We start from the raw sequence: 15,086 nt of genomic DNA on the forward strand, positions 1-15,086 counted from the left end.
GCCATTGTTCGATAGGCCTCGATGAACTATCGATCATTGCTTTAACACTGGTTCATCGTATTTTGTCTCTCATTTGTAATTTGGACAACATCAATTGATCCAAGGCCGTCTACTCGTTTTCTCGGTGTGCGAAGATCGAACAGCATTATAAGCATTATATCAAAACCTTACGGATTGCTTCTTTTCGGCGCTTAGTCATTTCCCATGTTTCTTTTGATATGTTCAACAAAAAATTAAAAAAAGCATTTTTGCACGCGATATCCATTTCCTATACCCTTTACGAACTGGCAACCCGGTAAATACCTACAACATTACCTTTGACGACGTGGAACCATTATTTTTGTGGTTTTCATCTTACAAGATAGATTTCAAGATTTTTGGGCGACTTGCAAAGCAAAAGCAAACAGGCGAAAAGTTCTTTTCTATCTTATTTTTTAATGATGTGATGTTATGAACAAATCATGGGTTCAATCTCACATATGATCTAATCACAAAGCAAGCAAGAGGCTGTGAGGCACGAATGGTTGGAGAGTTGGTCTTTGTTGATGGTGAATTTCAGACAACGATAAGAGATAAGTGATAAGATGTTTAGTTGGACGGGCGATGAACGATTTGAGGAGATCCCAAAGGAAAGGAACGGATTTGGGCTTGAGAGTACCTAGGCTGGACTGGGGGCTTGGGTCTAAATTGGTGGATTGAGGGACGTAAAGAAAAAAAGAAAGACTTTTGTTGATCGATCGTCGTTTGTCAACTTCTTTTTATGTGCTTAGGGATACTTTTGAATGGAGTGGGTGTGTGGAGATTCAGGGGAGGGTGGAATAGGAATGGGAATTGAGTGATGCGATTGTTCAAAAATGAGTTTTGTAAAATTTGATGTGATGTGATGTGATGTGATGTGTGAGGTGTGTGTGTGTGTTTATGTTTGTGGTTTGGAGGGTAGGTAAGATAGGGTATGTATGGGTGGAATAGAATGAAATGGAGTGAGTGAGCGAGTACTTATAAGTTGCTTGTAATGTGTATTGAAGTGTTTGCACTTTGGAGTTTTGAGTAAAGGGTGTTGTGTTCATGTGTGTATAAGTGTATGATACGAATACTAAGGAGGTAGGTAGGTGTAGGGAGTGTAGATTGGTATTAGATGAAAGATGGGTTGATTGATTAATTGGTTGGATTTTGATTGAATGATTTGATGGATACTAGGGATGTTGATGAGAGATTGGGGGTTGGGGGGTTGGGGGTGAGAGGTGGTAAGAGGTGAGAGGTGAGAGGTGGTAAGAGGTGAGAGGTAATGATGGAAGGGGGTAATATTGAAATTGATGGTTTGGTGGATGGGTGGTGGGTAGTGGATGATGAGTAGTGGGTGGATGTGTGGATGGAGGGAGAGAGAGAGAGAAGGGGGGGAGAGATCTATTTCTTTCTGATACGTTTTTGATGGATAGTAAGCGAAGAATGGATAGATGATGAATGCTTGAGGTGCGAGTTGAAGTGGAACATGGAGATGGAGATGGATTGATGATAGATTGTTTGGAGGTATGTTGCATGATTAGATATCTCGATTTCTCGGTATATATATATCTACTTGGTACATCCCACCCACGTGTCACAACTCCAACATACCAAAATACAAGATTGAAACTCAGAGCTTCAGATTTGAGTGTGGAAACTGTTTGGATGGGTGGATGGGTGGATTTGAGATTTGTGAGTTGTGGTTATTTGATGATGAGTATGTATGTGTGGATGGAGGATGTGTTGTTATTTGGATCTTGTGAGGGAATGTGGAGATATTTTGATGAGGTTGTAGATGAATGGATGGGTAGGTAGGTATTCTTTTGTGTGAGGAGGGGGTGGGTGGTTAGTAGATGAGTGTTTGGTAGATGAGTGTATATTAGTAGGTTTGTGTTGATAGATGTATATACTGTTTGTTTACACATAGATAGGTTTATAAATTGTATGGGAATTATATATGAATTTTTTAAGTATATATTTGTTTATTTATTTATTTATTTATCTATTTATCTATTTATTTATTTATTTATTTATCTATTTATCTATTTATCTATTTATCTATTTATCTATTTATCTATTTATCTATTTATCTATTTATCTATTTATCTATTTATCTATTTATCTATTTATTCATTATTATTAAGATACTTAAAATATTATAATTATAACCATGATAGTAACTAAGAAAAATAGAAAACTAGAGAATCGTTAGATGTCTACTCGGTTAGTATGTAATATAATAAACGATAGATTCAGATTCAGGAATAGAATGAGATTTATTAGTTGTGAGAATTTTGTATAATACAAGAATGGAAAGTATTATAGTATAAACTATACTAAAGAGAAAGGAGTAAAGAGGAGGGGCTTAGTACGAGTATGATATGATATGAGTTATTGATATTGAGACTTGAGAAGCAAAAGAAGAGTAGGTTCGAAAGAGGAGAGCGAGAAGAAAAATTCTGACATCTTTATGAAGTCTAGAATAAATATAAAGCTGTAAAATCTATCTTAGATGTTTTCTCTGTGTGGATACATCAGTTGTATGTATTATACATGTTATATATCTCTTTTTCGTTTCTTCTTTTTATGATTCTATTACTCGCTTAACTCCTTGAATTGTTGTGATTTTTTAGATAGTGTTATGGGACGGGTAAAGACTTATATTATATCATAAGGGTAGGAGAGCTATGGAAAAGAGAGGCTCTACTTATAAGAAGAAGGGTATGCTAGTGATTAATGATCGAGGCACAAAGGCAACTATAGAGCATGTAGTTGGCGCTGTAATAAATAGAGAATAGATATCTTTTAGATAGATAGATAGATTTATAGATATATTTATAGATAGATAAATAGATAAATAAATAGATTAAAAAATAGAGAATATATTCTCAATACTAGCATTTAGAGACTAAATATTATACTATATAGATTCTCAGATTTCCAGATCCTCAGAATATAGATTCCCCATCCCTGAATCCTTCAATCCTCAAGGTAAAAAATCGTAAATGTTCAGATTCCCAGATTCATATATGTACACCCTCACATCCCAAAATCTCATCTCAAACAATCAAACAATCAAACAATCAAAAAGCTCCAAAAACTATCCTATAATCTCAATCTCAATCTCAATTTCAATCTCATCTACCAGCGAGCTTCTTCGATTTTTGAGTTGCGAGCTGTGAGTTGTAATTATAAACTCGATGATTATCACGGATCGCACTCAATCGCAACGTAATCACTCATATATGTATTGATGTACGTATATGCTCATATGTATATAATTAGTATACAGAAGTACGTTATAAGCACTTTACTCCCGATTCCATAATTATAGATGTGCAGGATAAATTGTACCCTGCACATGTCGTTCTTCCAAGGCAAAGTGTCACAATGATGACGAGATTGAAGAGGTGATATATCAATATCATATCATATCATATCATATCATACCATATCTTGGTTAAGCGACATGAGGGATACAGTACATATAAGGATTTCCGTCTCCACCCATTCCCCCTCAATCAACGAGGTGATTTGAGTACACCGCATAGTTGCACGCGAGGATCTTACCTAGCTTCGAGGTTTAGCGCCTCCATCGTCCGAATATGCCCGGAAGTTCTTATCAGGGTTTGGATTCAATCCAAACTGTAATCTTCTAGCTATTCTAACCATTTCGTTACACGTATTTGATTAAGAAGACACGATTATAATACAAGGAATAGTGGGTGAGTCAAATAGCCCATCTGATCAATGAGTAACTTTGATGGAAGTGGGTGTACGCACTTCCAACCCGTGAATGATCGTGTTAGAAAATAAGAGGATTGAGACTAATCCTCCTCTCATATACGATTAGCCTACAAAGAGTGATATTTAAGATAGAGAGCTAGGTCTCAAAGGGGTAGAGACCGCTCTGAGCTGTAGTTTCATTCATGTCTAGAAACACCTGTATATGTATATATAAGAGACAGAGCTCCCTATGTGAACGAAAGACCTTAATCTCTCTATTCGAAAGAGAAAAAGTAATCAAGTCCATTCAATAGTGGTCTATACAATTTTGAGGATGTGATATGATATGATGTGATATAAGTATACGTATATCAAGAAGATATCAAGGTTTATAATTTACACATGATATATTTCTACTCTTTTCCTTTCCTCTTCGTCTCTGTTATACTTTTCGAGTTTTTGTGATTTCATTATATAGATAGATAGATAGATAGATAGATAGATAGATAGATAGATAGATAGATAGATAGATAGATAGATAGATAGATAGATAGATAGTGTGAGTAAGGATATCTATCTATTGAGTTATTTTGAGGGTATGAGTATCTTATATTAACGTAACTTGACTAGAAGTGGGTTATGTCATAATATGGGTCAGGTACCTTTACACCAAATTTTGTATGTAAAGGTACTTAGAGCGAAATTTTCTAACTCTATAAATACTAGAGATAAAGTTTCGATATTTTGAAGTATGATATATTCAATATGAAGATTTAATATGATAAGATATTATAGAGATACAAAAACATTCAATAAAGATATTAAAGTTTCTTTCAAATTTTCGTTTTTGTCTAATAAAAATTACTATGGGAATTTTTAAAATCATATTAATTTAAGAACAATATTACTAAAAAGTGTTTTGTAACTTTAATACTATATTTTTATTAGATATTAAGCCTAATTATCAAGAAAAATTAAATTATCTTTAATATCCATAAAGATAAAAAAAGTCGCTCTAAGTACCTTTACATACAAAATTTGGTGTAAAGGTACCTGACCCATATCATGACATGACCCACTTCTAGTCAAGTTACGTTATCTTATTTAATTTTTATTTATTGAGAGACTAATCTAATGAAACGCTCTTAATTAGGTGATTAAAAGTGTTACAAATCCCGCATAGTTGTAAATCGATAATCGCACCTAAATCTCCAGATTCCTCTCGAGATTCCCAGGATCCGAATCTACGATTGGAGATGTGGAAGGTTGAGAGGGAGGGGTGAGTATGTGTAGGAGATGTGATATCTATATGATGTGCTGATATCAAGCATTCACAATCTCATATTCATATCGCGTTTCGATCAGAGTGCGGAGTATTATCTCATTGTGTAGGATGAGTTAAGGGGGCTTTTCTTTTTAACATCCTATCCTATGCTATGGCACTGTATTCTTATCGAATTGTGTTTATACTCCCATTCTGAGGGAGAATGGATGTGAGAGAAATAGGTTCCATATGATGATAGGATTGATGAAATAGCGAATGGGATTAAGATTTGCGAGCAGAATCATACTGGTGGAAGTATGCATGAATAGTTATGTGAATGCTATTGTTCTATTCTGGAATTTTCAGATCATATTTGGTCTCAAGTCTGGGAAGCTGGGGAGTCTTTTTTTATGTGTGTGATATGTAGAATGAGATGGAATGAAGTTCTGAAGGCGGCTTCTGGCCTTGATGTGAAGATGAATCAGGGGATGAATAACTGGATAAGAAGTTTTGAATGTGGAATGAAGTAACAAAAAATGAATGGAAGTAGAAATAGAGATGGTTAACATGAGAAAGAGGCTGATAAAGGTGGAAAATGGATAGATAGAGGGATGAGTGATGAGGGATGAGGGATGAGGGATGAGTGATGAGTGATGAGAATAAATAAACGAATAGATGAACAGTTTGAACGCTAAAAGCGTGTCTGTAATAGACAGTTGAATATATATACAGGAAACTATGATTGTAAATCGCGCTTTAGAGTGGAATATCTTTTGTTATAACTTGAGATCTTTAATTCATGGACTCGCAGAGATTGAGGGTGTTGTTTGGTAGTACTTATTCAGATTGATAGAGGAACTGATCTACGAAGAGGGTTATCGAAAACTGTTTCGATTTCATCTGTAGATGCCGTAGATGGGAATCTAAACAAGATCGATTGAACATGGGTAGGAAATAGTTGGTAGATAGAAAAGTGATGAGTGCATGAAAACTTCAACTGATGACTACTAGAATTTGGACTCAAGATTGAGAAGATATCTACACACTAAGAGTCAGAGGGAACTCTCCTTACATTGTTAATGAACACATTATATGGAAGGGAGATGGTTTGACTGGATGTGATGACACTCATTGAGATAGTAGCTACACTCTATACATGAGTCGACTCGCGGACGAAGGATCTCATGTATCTAGACCGGATGACTTTTGGCACATACTCATCCTCATCCGCACACTGAGTAACCATCCAGCTCTACGACCGAACGACAGTATCAATAAATGTTTACTTACTTGAACTTATTTGAGTTGAGATGATTGATTCAGTATTGGAGACGGGTAGGGTACCCCTGAGATGAATCACCAACGTTCCGGGAGATCCGAGGGGATCTACAGCCCTAGGAGAAAAATGCGGGGTGAATAGGTAGGTCTTTTGACTGGTGAGATATTAGATGTGAAGACATGTCTAATCAATCATCTTGAACGATTCCGCTAGAGAGAGAAGTTTGTCTTTCATGTTAATTGACAATCTGAAGTGACCCTCGATTCGAACATTCCGTGCGTTACGAGACGATTTTAATCTTGGAACAAGCTGGCTTCTACAACTTGTAGATTGCTCATTGTGAGATGGTATAAATAGATTGAAATACTTTGTTACTTCACCGATGAAATGAAATATATATAATGTGTGACATTAATAGAAGGATAGAGTTGATGATTGGGAAAAGGGAAAAGGAAAAGGAAAAGGAAAAGGAAAAGGGAATGTTGGGGAAATATTGGATGCAGCTGCACTGCACTGCACTGCACCTATCTATCTACCGATGGAATGATATTTTGGACCCCACACCCAAGGCTGAGTAATATTCTCCGAGAGGACGGAGTCACTTTGGGGGGCGGACGGCTCAGAGAGTATACCTAAAACTTATCAAGATGATCTACCGATCCACTGCAGGAGCATTAAAAGGGTGAAACAGATATTCACCAGATTGAAAACCGTTGGACGGCACAGTTTGGGGGGGAGGGAGTGGGATTCAATTGATTTTGATTGACCAGCAGAAGTTTTCGATATCATGTATAAGTATCATGTATGAGTGTGGTGTGTGACAATAATTGAGAAGATGATTCTGATATAATATCCACATCGATCTACTCACATAGTATAAAACAATCCATATATATATACCAGGTATTTTCCAATTTCCATAACCGAGTAGACGGTGAACCAAACTTTCGGAAACCGATGTCCCTGATCACTCGGGTGTGCTTGGTGCTCGGTTTATTGGGTACAGTAGTTTGATTGATTGATTGATTGATTGATTGATTGATCGATCCCTTGAAACTTTGGCCCCAATAATTGAACAGATGCTTTGCGTTTCATGCCGTCTTCTAATTTATAATTAGGATCTCAAACTCCAATGTATCGTATGATGTGCACCTAAACATAAAAATCTCGAAACAAGAAATGACAAACTGCAATGTCGTGAGACACTCTGGTATATATACCACCTACATACCTGAGTATCCCCTTATCAATACTGTTGGCATTGATGTCACGTGATCAAGCCGTGATTTTTCTTGATTAGAATCATTCTGTTCCCATATTCCAGATGATGAGACGCCTGCGTGAATAGAATCGAAAAGAATTGTATGTTATATGCATATCTACCAGATCATCCAAGGCCATATGAAATGGAAGGGCTGGTGATGATGGAAATCATGTCACACTTACACCTATTTTACATGCCACTTTAGCAAGCGAAACTTGGATGATTGCTTCGAATGACATTGAAGAAAGACTTTATATTAGGGAAGAAAATGGTATCTAAGCCAATATAAATGCAAGATATAAGTTTTGGATTGTAGAGAAGAGTAGAATCGTATGGAGGTTGATGACTACCTTGATGCCAACGTGAAATGTAGTTGTTGCTTCCGCAAGATGAACGTCGGTGAAGGTACTCGAGTAGATGCGTAGGTAGTAAGTAGTAGGTAGGTACTGATAAAAGATTACATGATTTCTAGAATGAATGTAACTTCAAAGCTATCTACCACTTATTAGGTAATCCTTGATGGGCAAAGATACCAAGCAAGAAGAAACGATTTCGAGGTTACTGATCACTTCACCGTAGTATCACCTGGGGATGTTCAAAGTCTATTTGGAATCAACGAAAAGTCCTCGTAGATAGCGACTACCTAGATCATAGAGAGATATCTAGATACCTACCTAGCAGCTAGAGGGAAGATATAAAGTTCTCGACATACCTACCTATTACATGTGAGAAAGCAAAGCAGCACGAGCGTCAATTGATTTTACTTCACACTTCCAATCAATACAGACGTTTAAGTTAACTGGCGATCAAATCACCAGAACTACCTCGGCACCTGTCATTTGAGATGATCAAACTTCTCTTCAGAAATAAATAACATGATCTTGTTTGGAGTGACGGGTTGAAGTGAAGGGTGACGGTCAATTTGTTGTTAATCTTCTATACATCTTTCATCTCAAAAGCAGCATCAGTCGTAGGCTGAGGCTAAGGCCCCTTGTAGATTAGTCGATACAAAGCCTTGATATGATTGGTTCTTATTCAGATCTTCCACTTTTTTCTCTCTTCTCTATCGAACCTTACCTCTCTGTCTCTCCTCTCTCTCCCCCCCCCTCTCCAACTTATTATTATTATTACTCTCCCAATTCTACTACTTTTATATTTCCCTCTTCCCTCTTCACTCTTCACATTATTCCGTGACAATTCGGAAGAGAGTTGGGAATCAATTGTCATCTGATTCGAAATCAACTCATATATCTCTTTAATATCTTTTACTTTTCCAATCCTACCCCGACCTATTATTTCTTCCTTTTTTTCCATTAATCTTCACTCTTCACTCCTTATTTATTTTTTGTGGCGAATCCTGGTTCGTTCAATTCTCTCCCCCCAAGCTTTCTTCCAGCTCCGACCATTCAACTTTGAACACCAGAAAAAAACAAGAGAGAGAGAGAGAGTGAGGAAAGAAATATTAGAAACACTCCCGGTACCTAGAAAACGCACCTTCCTCTCGGGAAGTAGTTTACATCACGCCCTGCGTATTTTTCAGTCTCTTATTATTTGCAACACACCCCCAAAAACCCACCTTGGAAACTTTATACAAATTACAACTACAAACTACAACCCATAAATCACCACCACTACCACCCCGTTTCGATTAATTGAAAAGCCTCGTCCACGGTATCAATATCAGTTACCCTTAATAATTGTATGGTGAATATCTTCACTTGCGCAATCTCATCCCAAACAAGAGCTTTTCAATCTTCCTCTTCCCTCTTACCCTTCTTCAATAACCTTCAGACGCTATTGCTTCTCGCATCAAACAAGCCCCCGGAGTTTATCGCATTTGGCTTCCACTAAAAAGGTCCCCCCCCCCCGACACAGACACGGATACCTCAGTTACACCAAAAATCACACCTTCAAACCCGTTCAATCTACATCAAACTGGCGCGCCACGTACAGTTACCATAACATACAAGTTGGAATCTTTAAAACGACAGTTTTCGGTTTCGTTCAATTCAAACCGTTCTGCCGTGCGACATTTCGCTTTACAACCGCTTCGCGTCAGAGAGCTGTGGCTGACGGACGGTTTTTCTTCTTCTACACGAGTGTTGGATTGTAAAATTCACGCTCACCTTCACTTATCACTACTCGATCGCGTTCAGAGTCTGCGACGATGAATAACGTCAATATGTCCGGTATGCCAAATATGGGTGGTCCAGTTGGAACTGGTATCCCCATGATGAATAATGGGGTACCCGGTGGAGCTGCTCGACATCCTACGATGAAAGATAACACCACTTTTAGCCCTCGATCGCAACTCAACACCTACATTTACGAATACTTTCTCAAGAGTGGCATGTTTGATTGCGCCAGAACAATGTTGAACGAGCAAATTAACGTCCAGAAAGATAGCCCTAATCGGGGCGACGCGGAAGATGGAGATGATTCCAAAGATGATATCGATTCAAAGAGGCCCAGTGATCTTCCTCTACCAAACCTTCCCAGGGAATCTCCTGAAAGTGGCTGTTTTCTCTATGAATGGTTTTGCCTTTTCTGGGAAATGTTCAATGCTCAGCGAAGCATGGGAGATTCATCACGCAACGTTCTTGCCTATGTCACTCATACACAGGTATTTCAACTATTGGAGGTTCACGAAAAGCATTAACTAAATTATTGATAGCAAACGCGCCAAAAGGTAGAGCAACAGCAGGCTTCGCTTCGTGCTCTTAATCCCAATGGAATGCACCCTGGTGCAGCCTATGGTCGTATGAACCCAGCTTTAATGCAAAATGAAATTGCACGACAAGCATTAATGAATGGTGGTAGAGGCAAACCGTGAGTAGCCATCTTTGCTTGCCGTCCTAACGCTAATCAATCACTGCCACAGCACTCCACAGCAGATGCAACAGATGCAGCAAATGCAACAGATGCAGAAACAACAAGCAATGCAAAGAGAACCTTCGGACGGCAACCATCCACAACGAGCTCAATCGCCAGGAGGATCTGCCGAGAACGCTCCATCCCCATCCAAGCGACCACGAATTGAAGGACCCGGATTTAATCAACAAGGTGGCATGGGACCTAATGGAAGAGGACAAACTACTGGAATTCCAGGCCAACAGGTGGGAGAAACCGCCCCCAGCAATACTGCTCAAGCAGCTCATTTGCCACTTTCAAATGGTATCGATGCAAATCTGACAGCTCAGCAGTTCCAGCCTTTCCCAAATCAAAATCCACAAAAGAATCTTCAAGCATATCAGGCTGGTTTGTCACATCAGCAACAAAAGCAGATGCCTGGTGCAGCCGCTGGAGGCCCCCCCAACCAAGGATCGCCCATGATGACGCAAGGTGCTGATGTTAATGCAATGACTACTTATGGTTACGGCGCAGGTGAAATGGGTCAAAACGGTGTGAGAGGCGCTCCAGGTGGCCAACAAAGTGGCCAACAAGGTAACCATGCTTTACAAGACTATCAGATGCAGTTGATGTTGCTTGAGCAACAAAACAAGAAGAGACTAATGATGGCACGCCAAGAACAGGGTGCCGCTGAGGGCCAAGGGGGTCCCGGAGGGCCTGGCATGGGACCCAATGGACCCAATTTCCCACAAGGAACCTCGCCACAAAGTGGTCCTCGATCAGTGAACTCGCCAAACCCAAGCGAGCAGCAGATGAAGCGAGGAACACCTCACATGAATAACCCAGGCATTCCATCTCCTCTACCCGAAGGTCAAAATAGAGGATCGCCCGGCGCAATGAACTTCAACATGGGTCAGCCTGGGCAAATGGATGCAGGCATGAACCCACAATTCTACAAGATGAACGATATGAATGGTAATATGATGCCAAACGGCATGCGACCCCCTAGTTCCCACCCAGGATTCCCACAAGGAATGACACAGCAGCAAATGATGATGGCACGACAGCAAGCAGGCAACTGGCAGAATGGTCCAAACGGCGGTGCTCCCATGGTTGCCAACCCTTCCCAAGGACCCCCACAAGCTATGGGCACACCTCAACAACGAAATATGCCTCCACCAGCAGCTCCTGCTAACGCTGGCGCGAACGGACGAACACAACCGTCGTCCCCTCAAGGTAGCACTGCTGCACCTCCAACCCCTCAGCAATCGAACAAGGCAAACCCCAAGAAGAAGAATGAGACCAAGGAAACAAAAACAAAGGTAAATTTCTTAGCGTTTAATGGATTTTTTGGTAGAAATGTTGACATTGATAACAGCGGGCTACAAAGAAAGGATCCGCCGCAAACCTCAACGCTGGTGCTACACCCTCCGCCGATCCAACCCAAGAAGCCGCTACCCCCACCCCAGCGACCCCGATCACCCCGGTCCACACGAAGACTTTCAACAATGGTCCAAATCCAAACGGTGCTGTTCAGCCCGTCAACGGTCAACCTATGGCGACTGCCCCGAATGTTGGAGTTGCCTCGTCGCAGCCTGATCCTCTGAATGCATTCCCAATGAATGACCAACCGGTATGCCTATCACATGTCATTTCTTCTGGGTTTCACTAACAAAATTTCAATAGTTTGACATGCTCGAGTTCAACAATCCTATGAATGGAAATTCGGATGTTCTTACCGACTTTGACTTTGATTCGTTCTTGAATGATTCTACTGGTGGTGCAGATGACAATTATAACTTTGATCCTTATCTAGGAGAAAATGAAATATCCGAGACTGTTTGAAGCAATTCAGGTGCATAGGGTCAATTTTCCGGCGTTTTCGAGCATACTTTGGCGTTTATCGGATCATACCACTTCGAGCTTTCCTGGCGCATGGACTCTCAAATGTGAAAAAGAATCTGGAACTTCAGAAAGGATTAGAAAGGGGTGGTGGTTGTTGCAAGTGTTTAAAAAAAACTCCTTTTACATAAGACATGACACAATCGTGTGACGTTGGATAGGAATCAATGGATGGGAGTGGTTTTCATTTTGTGTTTACGCTATTATACTTTTGATCAGTCAAAGGACGTACTTAATTACTTGCCTCATATTATGACTTTCTCGGCATATTTTTACTGGGCAAAGTTATGAGATGGGAACTGGCGTTACTTTGTTTAAATGATTAGTCTATCTTGTTTATTATCCACCATATTTCTTTTATGCTGGAAGGGATATTGGGATCTCTTGGGGAAAGGGAGGAATCCTGTGTATTTATCATTGATGGGTCCAGTTCTCTCTCTCTTTTATTACAGGGCGGGTTTTATTACTAGGAGACTCGAGAAGAAGTTTGTTTATTTTCCAAAGCAAATTTGGAGTAAGATTATTAACATATTTGTTTTTCAATGATTGAATGTTTTCTGTTAGAGTGATTTGATTTTATGGTGTATGAAGATGAAAGGATGTATTTACTATTGACGCAATTTGTTCAAGGGTGGTTTTAAGGGGCTCGGTAATGCAAACGCAAACGATGTAGATTGATTGTCTAGGTGAAGCACGGATTATATTGGAGTAGTGGGGATGGCAGGTGTGGGTGTGGGTGGGTGAGTGATATGCATGCATTGCAGTGCAGTGCAGTGCAGATTTTTTTTCCAAATGATTTTTGCCCACTCTTTTTTTTTTTTCGTTTGTTCGTTGTATGTGAGTGCTTCTTTGGCGGGAAAGAATGGAAGGATGAAAGATGGTGGGGTTGTTTTGTTCTCTTCTCTTCTCTTCTCTTCTCTTCTATATGTGTGAGGAGTGATATCGGATAATGGGTAAGGGATAATGGTGGTTGGATTTTGGATTGGATTGATTGGATGATGGATTTTTCAGTAGGGGTTTGAGGTGTGGGATGGTGGTGGTGGGAGGTTGGTTGGATGGATGGGGAGGGGGTGGAGGTGGGATTGTAGGGTTTCGAGAGGGGTTGTAGGGTTTTGAGAGGGATGGGGATGGAGGGGGATGGGGATGGAGAGGTGGAGAGGTGGAGAGGGATGTTGGGATGTTGGAAGGGCGGTGTGGTGTTTGCGAGATTGGAGAGGGGGGGTGGAGTTATGAGAGAGGAGAGATCTGAAGATCAGCGAGGGAGGAAAAAGGAGGGAAAAGAAGGGAAGAGCTTGAAGATATCTGCAATGCGGAAGGAGTACCGGTGTGATATTGTGGAGATGAAAATGGGGGGTGCTTGGGAAGATTGTGGAATCAGAAGTTACGCGCATATTGGGCGAGGAGGGAAATTCAACTTCAAATCTCAGTTCCCACTCTATTCTTGCTGTCTGGCACTTCTCGGAAATTCCGTCTCCGAATCGCACTTTCGGGGTTGGGTGAAGGAAGGAGAGAGCGGAATATTCATGTTTATATGAGGTATTGGGTATCGGGACAGGGCTAGGGTGCTCGAGTTGTAGGTTGAGGGAGGAAAGATAGTTTTTGGTGAATGGACAAGTTGGTATATGGATTTAATAGTTGCTGGGGTGGAAACCACGGTGTTTATGAGTATGTGAGTGTGTGGAAGGAGGCGGATTGATATCTGTGTTGGTAAAGCTATCACGGTAACGATTCGAGATTTTGTCTCTGGGCTAGGCGTGTTCGAAAATGTTTGATGATTATTGCTAGGATTGTAGGAAAGTTAGCTGTGATTTTGATTCTTGAAAGGCTGGAGTTTGACGCTGTGTTGATGAATCAAATTTGGAATATGCTACGCGCAATCGCATAGGAGATAGGTAAATCAAAGATGCAGTAGCAGAGCTTGAGGAAAGATGCTTTCATTTCCCATCTGTCGTGTCGTTTTAACAAGAACCGTGACAATATATTATATATCCCAACTGTGGCAGTATCTCCAAGTATACATTCCCTCGTATTGAAATATTCCCCTCAAATACTCTCAACGTTTCTCAAACAGCAGCACCTCACATCCTTATTCTCACCCCAAAATCCCCCGCCAATCACGTGCTCAACCCGCAAGCTGACTAATCGTCATCATAGCCAAAAACTCCTCAATACCCAACTAGTATCAAAGAATATTCAAGCTCGATCGCTCCTTGACAACTTCATCCTCAAACACAAACCCCTACAATCCACCCACTTCTCTTCGCAAACCAAAATACCTCACTCAATTCACGTCTAAACGATTCAAAAACGCTCCACAACATGGCACCAAAAGCCCAACGTGTAGTTGTCGAGCGCTCCGGCCGTCGCCCCGCTCAACCAAAAGGTTATTTCGCAAGCACGTATACTGCGTTGACGGCGCCGGAAAATGCAAGTGTGGTTAGGAGTATTGGGGTTTTTGGCATTGCGGTGGCGTTCTTTTCGAGCAGTTGGAGCGAGTATCTTTTGCCGCCGTGAGTACTTTCTTTCTTTCTTTCTTTTTTTTGATGGGATAGCATGGGATGGGATGGGATGGGATAGGGAAGGAATTGAGCTAATGCATTGTGTGTGTAGTTTGTAAAGAGTTATTAAGGTTGGTGAAGGAGATGAGAATGGTATGGGAATGGAATGTCGATTTGTGGAATCGAAGGGAAAAGCAGAAGAGTGATGATGATGAGCGAGGGGATCCCTTTAATGACGACAACAATGTACAATGGATTAGGTCGCAGATGAATACAGCAGTCAGTGGAGGAAATGTATGA

The 15,086-nt window shown here is 40.4% G+C and overlaps 2 protein-coding genes across 2 annotated transcripts; both read left to right on the forward strand.

Annotated features, from left to right (window-relative positions):
• Positions 1-9,703: 9,703 nt before the first annotated feature.
• Positions 9,704-12,231, forward strand: Bfra_003500 (putative som1 protein; the record flags this gene model as incomplete). Its single annotated transcript, XM_037333906.1, has 5 exons — positions 9,704-10,159; positions 10,211-10,365; positions 10,418-11,708; positions 11,765-12,019; positions 12,073-12,231. 5 exons carry the CDS (start codon positions 9,704-9,706, stop codon positions 12,229-12,231), a joined length of 2,316 nt encoding a protein of 771 aa, XP_037193993.1.
• Positions 12,232-14,607: 2,376 nt separating this feature from the next.
• On the forward strand, positions 14,608-15,086 carry Bfra_003501 (uncharacterized protein; the record flags this gene model as incomplete). Its single annotated transcript, XM_037333907.1, has 2 exons — positions 14,608-14,731; positions 14,899-15,086. 2 exons carry the CDS (start codon positions 14,608-14,610, stop codon positions 15,084-15,086), a joined length of 312 nt encoding a protein of 103 aa, XP_037193994.1.

This window comes from Botrytis fragariae, assembly GCF_013461495.1.
Source record: "Botrytis fragariae strain BVB16 chromosome Unknown tig00000045, whole genome shotgun sequence".
In the NCBI taxonomy this organism is placed as follows: domain Eukaryota; kingdom Fungi; phylum Ascomycota; class Leotiomycetes; order Helotiales; family Sclerotiniaceae; genus Botrytis; species Botrytis fragariae.